Source organism: Rhinolophus hipposideros (genome assembly GCF_964194185.1).
Source record: "Rhinolophus hipposideros genome assembly, chromosome: 20".
NCBI classification, from domain to species: domain Eukaryota; kingdom Metazoa; phylum Chordata; class Mammalia; order Chiroptera; family Rhinolophidae; genus Rhinolophus; species Rhinolophus hipposideros.
In genome coordinates, this window is record NC_138066.1 from 34286190 (window position 1) to 34297833 (window position 11644).

The following is an 11644-nucleotide window of genomic DNA, read 5'->3' on the forward strand; positions in this document are numbered from 1 at the left end:
TTAGGTTTTCCAGCTTTCCATCTACTCTGTATCTACCATTCCTCCAGTAGCTTTTCTGCTTAAAGTGGCCAGAGTAGATATCCATTCAAATGAACAACTAAGAAGAAAGTGCCCCTACCCCTGAAGACAGGGGATTACACAGTGATACAAGCAACAGGTTAATAATATTCTTCAGGGGGGTGGGGGGGTTGACCAAGTGTGAGGGATATAAATGATAAACACCTAAGTATTACTTTGTTTTGTGCACCTGAAACTAATAAAAAAAAAGTATACTAAAATAAAATAATTACTCTTTGGGGAAAAAAATTCTTCAGATCAGGTAGAAATATCCCTTCAAATTGTGGGAAAGCTTCCATTAGAAATTACGTCTGGAAAAAAATGGGTAGGTATTTTCAAAAGATATTTGTGAGGTACATTCTTCCCCTGACAGCTGTGTGTGAATGGTGTCAACTACCAGTGGACTGAAAGCTCCCTGAGGACAAGGACCCTCTTTTCTCTTTTAATTCACAGCAGCCTTGAATGTACTAAACTCTCAAAAACACCATTTGTATGAACGCCATTATCTTTACTATCATACATCAGATAGTTTGTATTCACAGATCTGACTTAGATTTAGAATTTCCTACGGACTTGTCTTAACTGAAGCCCAGCATGGTGCTCCAGGGCCCTCTCCTAAGTGATCATTTGTAATGTGGAGGTAATTTGTTTTTCCAGTCAAGAATGAATTGTGAGAGTTCCTTGTCTTCTCTAGTATTTACTTCTATTTCATGGATGTGGAAAATGGAAGGAAGGGGGCACCCGGATTTGAACCGGGGACCTCTTGATCTGCAGTCAAATGCTCTACCCCTGAGCTATACCCCCACAACCTGTTGCCCTACTCCTGCTTGTCCACTTATGGTGACTCAATACAATCAGGTTCCACCCACACTAGAGCTCTGGCAAGCTTTGTGTTCTTAAGCTCCACCTTCTTTTGTATCCATCAGCTGTTTTGGCTTTTCTCCTGACCCCCAATACACTGGGTGGGGCACTTGAAAACTACAGGCTGGAAACTAGCTGAAAAGGAAACTGACATAGCAGTAGTAGGAAAAGTGTCCACAAGCACAGTATTACTGTGCCAGAATCCTTAGGCTAAAAAGCAACCCAGATATCACCTTGTTCATGCCCTGCCTCTTGATGAATTGAGGATGGAATGGAGAAGAAAAATGTCAGTTCTTTTGGATGGGATGACTCTTTCATGAAAATCCGGAAATCTGGGCTAGCCCAGTGGCTCAGGCAGTTAAAGCTCCATGCTCCTAACTCCGAGGCTGACGGTTAGATTCCCACATGGGCCAGTGGGATCTCAACCACAAAGTTGCCAGTTCGATTCCTTGACTCCCCCAAGGGATGGTGGGCAGTGCCCCCTGCAACTAAGATTGAACACAGCACCTTGAGCTGAGCTGCTGCTCTGTTGGTTGGAATGCATCCTCTCAACCACAAGGTTGCCAGGTTCGACTCCGCAAGGGATGGTGGGCTGTGCCCCCTGCAACTGGAAAACGGCAACTGGACCTGGAGCTGAACAACTTGACAACAACTTGAAGCTGAACAGCACCCTCCACAACTAAGATTGAAAGGACAACAACTTGACTTGGAAAAAAGGCCTGGAAGTACACGCTGTTCCCCAATAAAGTCCTGTTCCCCTTCCCTCCTTGCCTGCTCTGTTCCTGCTCTGTTCTTGATGGAAACAGCCACCTGGCTAATACCTGGTAATACCTGGGAAAGAGCTTTGTTGAGGTCTAGGTGGTATAGTTCCTCCTTATCACACCAGCAGAACTAAGGCTTCTCAAACCTGAGGCTTCTCAAACCTGGCACTCATTGTCATGAAGTGTAAGGGCACAGGCCTGAGACTCACTTTCTCCTCTCACCACCTCTCCATTGAGTAGAGAAGCTGAGGGTGGAGAAACTAGCTTGTCCCCTTTTCCCACCTCAAGAAAGAAACAGCACACATGGAGGCACAAACAAAAATTGTTTTTATATAAAATAATATTGAGTGTTCATCTAAACATCTGTCATAGAAATTCAAGGGAAGAGCTGCTGTTAGAAGAGAGGGAATTGGGTGACCTCTCCAAAGACAGATGTGTGCTGGCGGAGGGCTGGGGTGTTCCTGCGATAGCCAAACGGACCATTGAACCCTCTGTTCTTTTTCACATTGGCATTGTAGTAGTCATGCCCCATCACCTGCTGGAGGGAATACCCTTGGGGGTAGACAAAGAGACCTGAGCCTGCATTCAGCCCCCTCTTTGCTTTCCCCACCCCCATAGGGCTGGTATTAGGATGCCAACCCAGCTACAGTCACCGTGCTCCCCATGTCCAGCTGAACCCTCAGTCCTCAAATGTCTTGAGCTAAGGGTTGGTGAAGTCAAGGAGATAGATGGCTTCCAGAAACCCAACCTCATACCAGGAATAGTGTGCAGGAGGAGTGTGAATATAGTACAGGAGGGTCAGAAACTTCTGGGCTTGGCTGAACTTGCCTTGCTCCCAGGAGAACTGAGAAAATTTCACCGTTGCCTCTGAACCATCTGGAGAAAATAGATAAGTTCAGTTTGGCTAAACAGTGTGAAGGTCACGGAACCAGAACCCAGCCAAAGAGTGGTGGAGTTGGGTTCACCCCGTCAGAAAAACATCTCTCAACTCTCTCTTTCCCGTTGCCACTTAATTGGGCCTGGAAAATGAGCAGGACACAGCCTGCTCAGGAGCAATGAGAGCAATGCAGCCTTTAGAGTTGGAAAGAGTGGAATTCCAATCCTAGCTCAGCCCTTCTCAGCAAATCACTTTAACTTCCTAAATCTCAGCTTCCAAGGCTGTAACATGGGGATAGTGTGAGGGTAAAAAGCAGCTGACATACAGCAGGTGCTCATTAACTAAATAGAGCACTGTGACACCATCTGCTCATGTATGAGAATAAAAGCTGGATGATGCAGTCCCTGGTGCTCTTACCCCCAACTAGGTCTCTCTAAGGCCCAATTTTCCTCTCGGAACTATGGGGTGCACACCGCTCTTCCTAGGTGGAGACCGTGGGGAGGCTGAAAAAAAGTGGCACTTGCCTGCCCCTGCCCAGTTTCTCCTGTTGAGGTATCTCTGTCCTTGCCCGAAGATGTGGAAATAATCCACTATCCAGCCATCCCTTCCTGTACCGCCATGATCCTGAGAGTGAGAGAGAATACAGAAGACTGTCAGCCACCATGCTCAGAGATGAATGGTGCAAACTCCCCTGAGTCTTGTTGAGGGGAGGGGGCAGAGGTCACAGCCAGGCCTAACAGGGCCAGAGAGATTAAATATACTTATTGACCTATTGCCTCTCTGGAGAGGCAGTTTAGCTTCATACTTAAGTGCTCAGTGTCTGCTGCCAGACAGTCAAGTTCCAATTCCAGCTCTGTCACTAACAAGCTGTGTGACTTACGCCAATGACACACCTTTTCTGGACCTCCATTTCCTCATCAGTAAAAAGAGGGTTGCTATGAGATTTAAATGAGATAGTTCAAATAAAGGGCCTGGCATAGTAAAGCTTTGATAAACTTTATTTAAATGAAAATAATACCTACTACAAATGGTGGTTGTGACCATTAATACTTATAAAATGGAATATACGACAGTTTCAAAAGTGTACACCATACTATTTTCAAGCTTCTAAATACTCAAATTTTTCTGTTTTTTCCTCCTCCAGACTCTGGCTCCTTCTGTTATAAAAGTTACATGAGTAGACAGCAAGTTCACACTTAAGCATGGCACACACAAATGTGTTCATATATCGTATATGTATTGAACATACGTGCACACACACAAACAGCCAGGACCACAAAACCCCTTAAGATTTGTTCATAGAAGAACTCCTAGGACGTCATACCGATACAATTGTGACATATGTAGACACCAATATTGGAGGCAAAAGTGGTGAAAACAATTGGAGCCCTCAGCAAATAACCCTAGAATCTTGGATCCCAGCGAAGAACTCTGCTGGGGAGGGGCAACACCCCCAAGCGAAAGAGCTGGGGAGAAGGAAGGTCCTCAGAGGTTTGGGAGGTTTCTCTTGTGTCAGCTCGCTGGTCCAAGCGAGGGAACCCACCCAGCAACTATCGGGTCACCACTGGACATAGGCGGCTGCTGGTGGGTCTAGGCAGTTCACGGAGGTCACACGGATTTTCGAGCTTTTAGAGAATTTGCAGTGTGAGGTCATCCCACAATGCATGTTCGTGACATCAAAAAGGACAATGAAACCGATTTGTTTGGCAGAAGCGGGCTTTAAGCCTGGTCCCCTAAGCTTGCAGAAACCCAAAGAGATCATTCTCAAGTTCTCGCGCTCAACACCGTTATCACCCCTGCCAGTTCTGGGGTTTCATTAAGAAAACACGATGTAAGTGGGGGAAGCCTCCCTGGTGCTGAGGACCCAGGACTGAGACTTCCTGGTTTGGGATGTTGTCCTCGACACCAAAGCCAACCTCTGAGGGCATCGACAGTGGGATGATACTCTGGTGTACTCCTATACCTGATTAGTTTTTCTCAAAATTGGCGGAACGACGTGGCTCTTGAAGTACCGGCAGGCGTGGTAGTCCTGCTGAGCGTTGTAAGGTGGGATCGCCGACCAGAGCTTGGGCCTCAAATGCTCATAGGTGCGGGCTATGGTGCTCACGGCCACCCCATCCAAGATGAAACTCTTCTCCAACCGCAGAGGACACTTGCAGCAGTGTGCCATCCCATAGCAGCCGCGGAGAGCCTCTGATGCCAGTGAAGAGTCCTAGGTGGGGGCTCCCCTGCGCATTGTTACGTATTGTGACGTTGTCAGGACCCTTGCGACACAAACCCTATTGTCCCTATTCAATGGGGTAGGCTTTTAGAAAAGGCTGTGAGGGAAGGTGCTTGCATGGCCCTGAGAGGAGGGATTAACAGGAGACTAGGCAAGAGGAATAGGAGATTGAAGGGGGTGTTAACTGAATGTAGGCCTTTCGAGTGCAGTCAGGCCCAACTTCCCAGTTTTTAAGAGCCAGGTTCTCCGCTCCCATTGTATCATACACATTTTCCCGCCTTAGTTGGGTTGAAAAAGCTTCTATGTACCCAGAATGGATCAGAAAGAGGTCAGACAGCGTCTACTTCCAACTCTTAACATATTGGAAGTGGGAGCTTAGAGACGTTGGCATATTCCTTCAATCCATTTAGTAGCAGATCCAGAACCAGAATTCAGGCCTCCTGACTTCCAGTCAAGTTCACTTAAAGCACCTTTCCCCCCTCCCCACCCAATTCTTTTCCTCAGCCAGTATTCCTCCTCCTGTTAAGAAATTTGTAACACTCCAAAAACCAGGTTGATACATCACCGTATTTTTTCGCTGGCTAATCTTATGTACTCATATACTGGGACACAGCAAACGTCAACAATTTTTCTCTACTTGCTGTGACTACAGATGATTTATTTCCTTCTTTAAACTTTTTACTTCTCCAATTTCCCCCTTGAATAATAAACCCTTATATAGATGCTTTACATACCAAAACACCTTATACAAACTGCTCCTCACACTAACTGAGGTGCAATTATCACTTTACAAGCTCAAGGAAGGACTTTTATATTCACTATTAGTATTACATAAAGGCGCATGTATTAATTAGAAAAACGTGTATAAACCTATACACAAAAATCACTAATCCTGGCAATTCAATATTCAGGCTATTTAATATTTCTACACTATGACAGGAGACCCAAATCTGAAATCACACGTACTTAAGTCTAAAATAGTTTAATTCCATTCTATTAAACCTTGGAAAGAATCAGGAAAAAACCTGGACACAAGAGAATGGGGAAAGATGACAGGCCTGGCCCTCACACCTCACATTTGAAGCAGAAAGGTGAGAAAATTTAACACAGGAGTATGCCTCACACAACAGGATAAAACTGATTTTCAATGGAGGACCTGGAGGCTTCACGTCACATTATATTTTAAACTCACCAGGCTGGAGGATGCCGTAGTAGAGGGAGCCAAGTCTCTCTTTTAGATTTCCTGACTTGTTTATTCCTAAAATCAAGACCAGCTCACTCTAGCATACTACTTCTCAATCTCCTCTGCATCTTGGAAATCTGGGCAGCTTTAAGTACTGATGCGAGTCCTACCTTCATAATCTGACTTAATTGGTCTAGGATATGGCCTAGACTCATTTTTTAACTCCTCAGGTTTAGAGCCACTGTTCTCTAGTTTCGGTCCATTCCATTCCTAATCTTGGACAAAAGGGTAGTAGTCATCTCACCAAATGACTGTACTAGTGTCATCACATATACTAATCTTCACCCTTGCATTATGTCCAACTTACAGGTAACATTTCAGGCTGAGTATTTTCAGATACTAGACACACGAACACAAACTTTCTCAAATCAGGGTTTAGGCAGGTATTAAAACATTATGATGGCAAAAAACCTGCAGATATTAACTCAATTATCTTCCTTCCACAAGAGCAAATTTACATGTTAGGTTTTACATAAACTCATTTATGCATAAATTCACCCAAAGAAAACCTGTAACTGCAAGTGTGTACATATACACGTGTACCTGGTTTTTACTCACATCACTTGTTGGGATTCCATGAGTATGTCTAGGATCTGACCACTCGACCTTTTATCTTGAATACCTGCAGGGCAGTTACCTGGGGTAAATTGTCATCAAGCAGTACTTGCAATTGATTTTTAAGGACTTCAAACCCAAATAACTATAGTTTTCATAGTAGAAATTATAAAGTCCCCAAAGTCCTGTACGATCGATCACTTAAGTGCAAAGACTGTCTCTTTTTTCATACATGCCCACAGAAAATCTGCACTGACTAGTTTCATTTTATAAAAGAGGCAAGGGTTAGATGGTTTAGTGACATGTAGAAATAAACAGGAAGGCAAGTACTGACACCAAATAATTTTAATATTTGTGTTTTTATTTTTTACAAATACACTGAAGAATCATGCAATGCTACCAGCATTGGATGCAATCCTGGGCCACAAATCTGCACACTCCTTTGCAACTGGTCCTGTGATGGCAGAACCTGTATAAAAAAAGAGGCGATCGATAAGATCAGCAGGTCCTTTGCACGCCGCGACTCAAGAGGTAAATCATCCAATCTCAAGGATCTAACAAACAATGTGTACCCTTTCTTACCTTTCATCTCGCCTTTATTGTTTACTATGACCCCTGCATTATCTTCAAAATAAAGAAACACGCCATCTTTTCTCCGATACGACTTTCGTTGTCGAATTACCACGGCTGGATGTACTAAGAGGGAAAAAAGTGTAGCGGTCATCAATCAGTTAGGTCCCAGTGTCACAAGAAAGCTTACATGTCATCTAGCTTCCCAGCATTTCCCACTTGGCAAGCAAGTATGCAGAAACTTGCTAAGCGCTTCCTATACTTTTTTCCACTTTACTCTCAACAGGTGAGTATTGTTAAGATCCTAGTATCACAGAACAGGGAATGGGTCCCCCTCCTCAGAATGAATGAGTGCAGAGGCCAAGCTGTTAAACTCATTAAGTAATAGTCCACCCCAGTATATAGAGGGCACCAAAAAATGTATACACATTTTAAGACATGAAAAAACTGCATTAAAATTGTAATTCTCAATATATACTGATAACAAAAGAATACAAGTCGTGTGCATACATGTTTTTGGCACCTCGAGTACATCAAAACATTCAAGTTCATACCTTGATCTGAAAATTATTGCTTCTAAGGATGTTGTAATTATGTCCCATACCTTAGGTTTTACAAGTATAAACTCATTTACACACCAATTTACCCAAAGAAAACCTGCAACTGCTAGTGTGCATATGTACACACACACACTCCCCAAGTCCGTCCAGAATCTTAACCATACACCACCTTATCTCATATGCATTTCTAATTGCAGGGCATACAAGCTTTTAGAGCAAAAACTTGGAATTAACCCAAACAATTATGTGGGTCTGTAATTTTTTTTATATAGGACAATCATGTACAGCAAGAACGGGTTATGGAAAGGTAACGGTCCCATTTACATAGGAAAGTTCACAAGCAATTTTTTTTTGCATACAAGTCAGGAAAGGACAACAAAATATTATCAATGATCATCTCTTGGAGGTCTAAGAGATGGGTAATGGAAATTCAACTTGTATTTTTCTTCTTTTTTTTTTTTATTGGGGAAGGGAAACAGGACTTTATTGGGGGACAGCGTGAACTTCCAGGGCTTTTTCCAAGTCAAGTTGTTGTCCTTTTAATCTTAGTTGTGTAGGGCACAGCTCAGCTTCAGGTCAAATTGCTGTTGCTAGTTGTCTGGGGCACAGCCCACCATCCCTTGCAGGAGTCGAACAGGCAACCGGCAACCCTGTGGTATAGAGGACTCGCTCCAACCAACTGAGCCGTCCAGGAGCTCAGTGGCAGCTCAGCTCAACGTGCCATGCTCAGTCTTAGTTGCGGGGGGGGGGGGGGGGGAGGAAGCTCACCATCCCTTGAGGGAGTCGGGCAACCTTGTGCTTGAGAGCCCACTGGCCCATGTGGGAATCGAACCAGCAGCCTCCGGCATTAGGAGCACGGAGTTCCAACCACCTGAGCCACCAGGCTGGCCCTCAACTTGTATTTCTTGTGTAATTAACTATTCAACTTAAAAAAAAAAAAAAAACACTTTCATTTATTTTAAGTGTGTTTTTCCAGGACCCATCAGCTGCAAGGCAAGTAGTTGTTTCAATCTAGTTGTGAAAGACGCAGCTCACACTGGCCCACGCGGGGATCGAACTGGCAACCCTGGTGTTACAAGCATTGCACTCTTACCAACTGAACTTACTGGCTGCCCCTATTTAATTTTTTGAGGAACCATTTCCCAATATTTTAAGTTAAGTTTTTAAACCCTACCCACACTAAAGTGAACGCGTCCAGACCTTCAAAATGAAGCATCCACTGCACTTGAAAGAACTAGTCAAACAAACCTGGATTTAAATTTTGACCGATACAAGGTAATCTTTTGCAGTTTAAATATTCCTCTTGTAAAATCGGGGTAACAGTTACCATTTCCATAGTCAAGATCAGACACTGTAAACACAGGATTTCTTTAAAGGACAGGGAGGCTGGCTACCCTGGAGTCAAGTACTATCTATGTACGTAGACAGCCTCTGATCAAGTTTTTAACAAGGACACAAACAAATGTTTACTGAAAACCTCCTATGTTGGACCCTCATCTACTTAAAAACCATTGAAATGTTCACAAATGAATCTAGCAGATAAACAAGTCCACACAAATCCAGGACTCTGTGCCCCTTTCCACATTTCCGTGTGTTACATATACGCTGTGTTTCCCCGAAAATAAGACCTGGCCGGACCATCAGCTCTAATGCGACTTCTGGAGCAAGAAGTAATACAAGACCCGGTCTTATATCATATTATGTTAGATAAGACCCGGTCTTGTATTAAAATAAGATCAGGTCTTATATTTTTTGCTCCAAAAGACACATGAGATGATGGCCTGGCTAGGTCTTATTTTCTGGGAAACACGGTAGTTAAGTGACAAGACTTACATTTTTAAAAGATGAACCCTGGCTTCAGAACGGCAACTACATTTGAGCAAGGGGGCAAGAAGGAATACAGTAAAACCAGATAGGGTAGAGAATGGTCTCTAAGATAGCAAGAGCAGAACTTCAATTGCAGTTATTACTTCACACTGATTCTCAAAGGAAATCAAACTTCAAGAGGTCAAAAAAAAAAAAAAAAAGAGGTCTCGAGAATGGTAAAATTATTGTTCCATTTTTCAATAAAGGGAGGAGTCTGCAATTGTCCACCAAGAGATGAGGAGGGTTCAGCTTATCTTCTTACCCTTCTTTCGGAGCTCTGGTTTGCCTTTCTTGACTGTGGCCATCACCATGTCACCCACACCAGCAGCAGGAAGTCTGTTCAGTCGTCCCTTGATCCCTTTCACAGAGATGATATACAGATTTTTGGCTCCTATGGAAGGACGTAAACAAATTTTTTTTTTTTGAGGGCCCATCAGGCAGTTCTGCCGGTGTAACATTTCCCCAACACCTGCAAAGCCTCTCCTTCCCCCAGGGTGGAACACCTTGTCACACCACCGATTGAAACAAAACAACACAACATGTTGCCGCTTCACCCAAAAGTGGTGTTTTCACTTTGCCCTTTCTTGACGGCTCGGTGGGTCATCAGCAAAAGGCCCAACGAGTGCTTTTAAAAGGGCGAGTCTGGCAGGGTACCGGCGCAGATCTCACCTGTGTTGTCCGCACAATTGATCACGGCTCCTACTGGAAGACCCAAGGAAATCCGGAATTTCGCACCGGAGGACCCACCACGTCCTGAGTACGAAGGAAAACAGGAGACGTCATTGTGCAGTCGTGGTTCGGAGCTCCCTCTACATTTTCAAGGTATAAATTCATTCGCATACGCTTCGGGAAGCGGTACATTCTAGATTCGCTCTAGGACTCTACTACTCCCTCCACATGTGCCACCCAATTCTCTTGGCAAACCCCCAATTCCTCCCTATTACCACCCTTACGTTCAGAGCAAGGGACCCGGACGGCTCAATCCTCGCTCCAACTTTTGCAGCGCGGAGCTCTTCCTGCGAGGCGTTAGAAGGCGCCACGTCCCCCACTCAGAGACCTAAGGCTGTCCAGCTTCACCCCCTTAACTGCAGCGCGAGGCGCAGAGCGACCCTGCGGGGTTCGTTCTAGAATCACGTCCGGATTCTGCTAGCTCAACTCTCCAGACCTCCCCACCGCCACTTTCGAGGGCCCTTCCAGTGCGCTCGCGGTGTCCCTCCTCACTCTCTCCGGCCCGGAGGAGAGGAAAGCGCCCCAGCTGCCCATGGCCGCCGATCCCGGCGATGCCGGCAGCCACCGCGCGGCAGATGGTGGAGGATCCCCCAAAGCCAAAACCTCACCTCGCTTAGACATCTTGAACGCCGGAAAAGGCCAGAAAGGAAGTAGTTACAGAGGATGCTGGGATATGAACTTTGCCGCCCCGCCCGCTCTCGTCACGTGACACGGAGCTTTCGCTCAACCCGCCTCTTCCCCGGGGGGCGCGGTTTTATGACGTGGTAAATCCTCAAAGCGGGCGGTGGTTCGGGTGAAGGCTGCCCCAGCGAGTGAAACCTTGAGTCTCCTCTTTACGAGCTCGAAAGTCGTTGGCAACACAGAAGCCTTGGTTTGTTAATTTACCCAACAATATCGTTTGAGCACTTAATGTCAGGGACCTCGCTGGGTCCTAGAGGTTCATCAATGAGTAACATCTGTGTTGTCTAAGGCCCCCCCCCCCCAAGGACACAAGGCGTGGGAGGGCGAGGGAGAAAGAGCGCCAAAGGGTCTCGTTAGGATGTGATATAATTAAGAAGTGCCATTCTAGCACTACAGATAATTCCACATATGTGTGTGTCTGTTCCCATATCCATCTGTATTTTACATATCTTGATTTATTAATTACCCCTTTCACAGGTTCAACCTCCCTCATTCTTCTCGATTCTTTCCTTGTGTCTGTATATTCATTTAAATATAAATTGAGTGCCCACTTTGTGCCAGATACTGTCCTGGGAATACTTAGACTACATCAGGGACTCAACAGATCAACATTCTTGCCCTGGGGCAGCTCACATTCTGCGGGCGTGCCAGTGAAAGTGGACA

At 45.1% G+C, this 11644-nt stretch overlaps 2 protein-coding genes across 2 annotated transcripts; both read right to left on the reverse strand.

Moving 5' to 3' along the window:
- Nucleotides 1–2073: 2073 nt before the first annotated feature.
- Nucleotides 2074–6757, reverse strand: SPMAP1 (sperm microtubule associated protein 1; the record flags this gene model as incomplete). The annotated part of the gene is made up of 3 exons (XM_081029351.1): nucleotides 4520–6757; nucleotides 3081–3180; nucleotides 2074–2231 (listed from the first exon to the last, which is right to left on the reverse strand). Exons 1-3 carry the CDS (start codon nucleotides 4724–4726, stop codon nucleotides 2074–2076), a joined length of 465 nt encoding a protein of 154 aa, XP_080885477.1. The 5' UTR covers nucleotides 4727–6757.
- Nucleotides 6758–6902: 145 nt separating this feature from the next.
- Nucleotides 6903–10980, reverse strand: RPL23 (ribosomal protein L23). The gene is made up of 5 exons (XM_081029352.1): nucleotides 10909–10980; nucleotides 10241–10324; nucleotides 9834–9962; nucleotides 7158–7271; nucleotides 6903–7044 (listed from the first exon to the last, which is right to left on the reverse strand). The coding sequence occupies exons 1-5, from the start codon at nucleotides 10919–10921 to the stop codon at nucleotides 6962–6964; spliced, it is 423 nt and encodes a 140-aa protein (XP_080885478.1). The 5' UTR covers nucleotides 10922–10980; the 3' UTR covers nucleotides 6903–6961.
- Nucleotides 10981–11644: the final 664 nt, after the last annotated feature.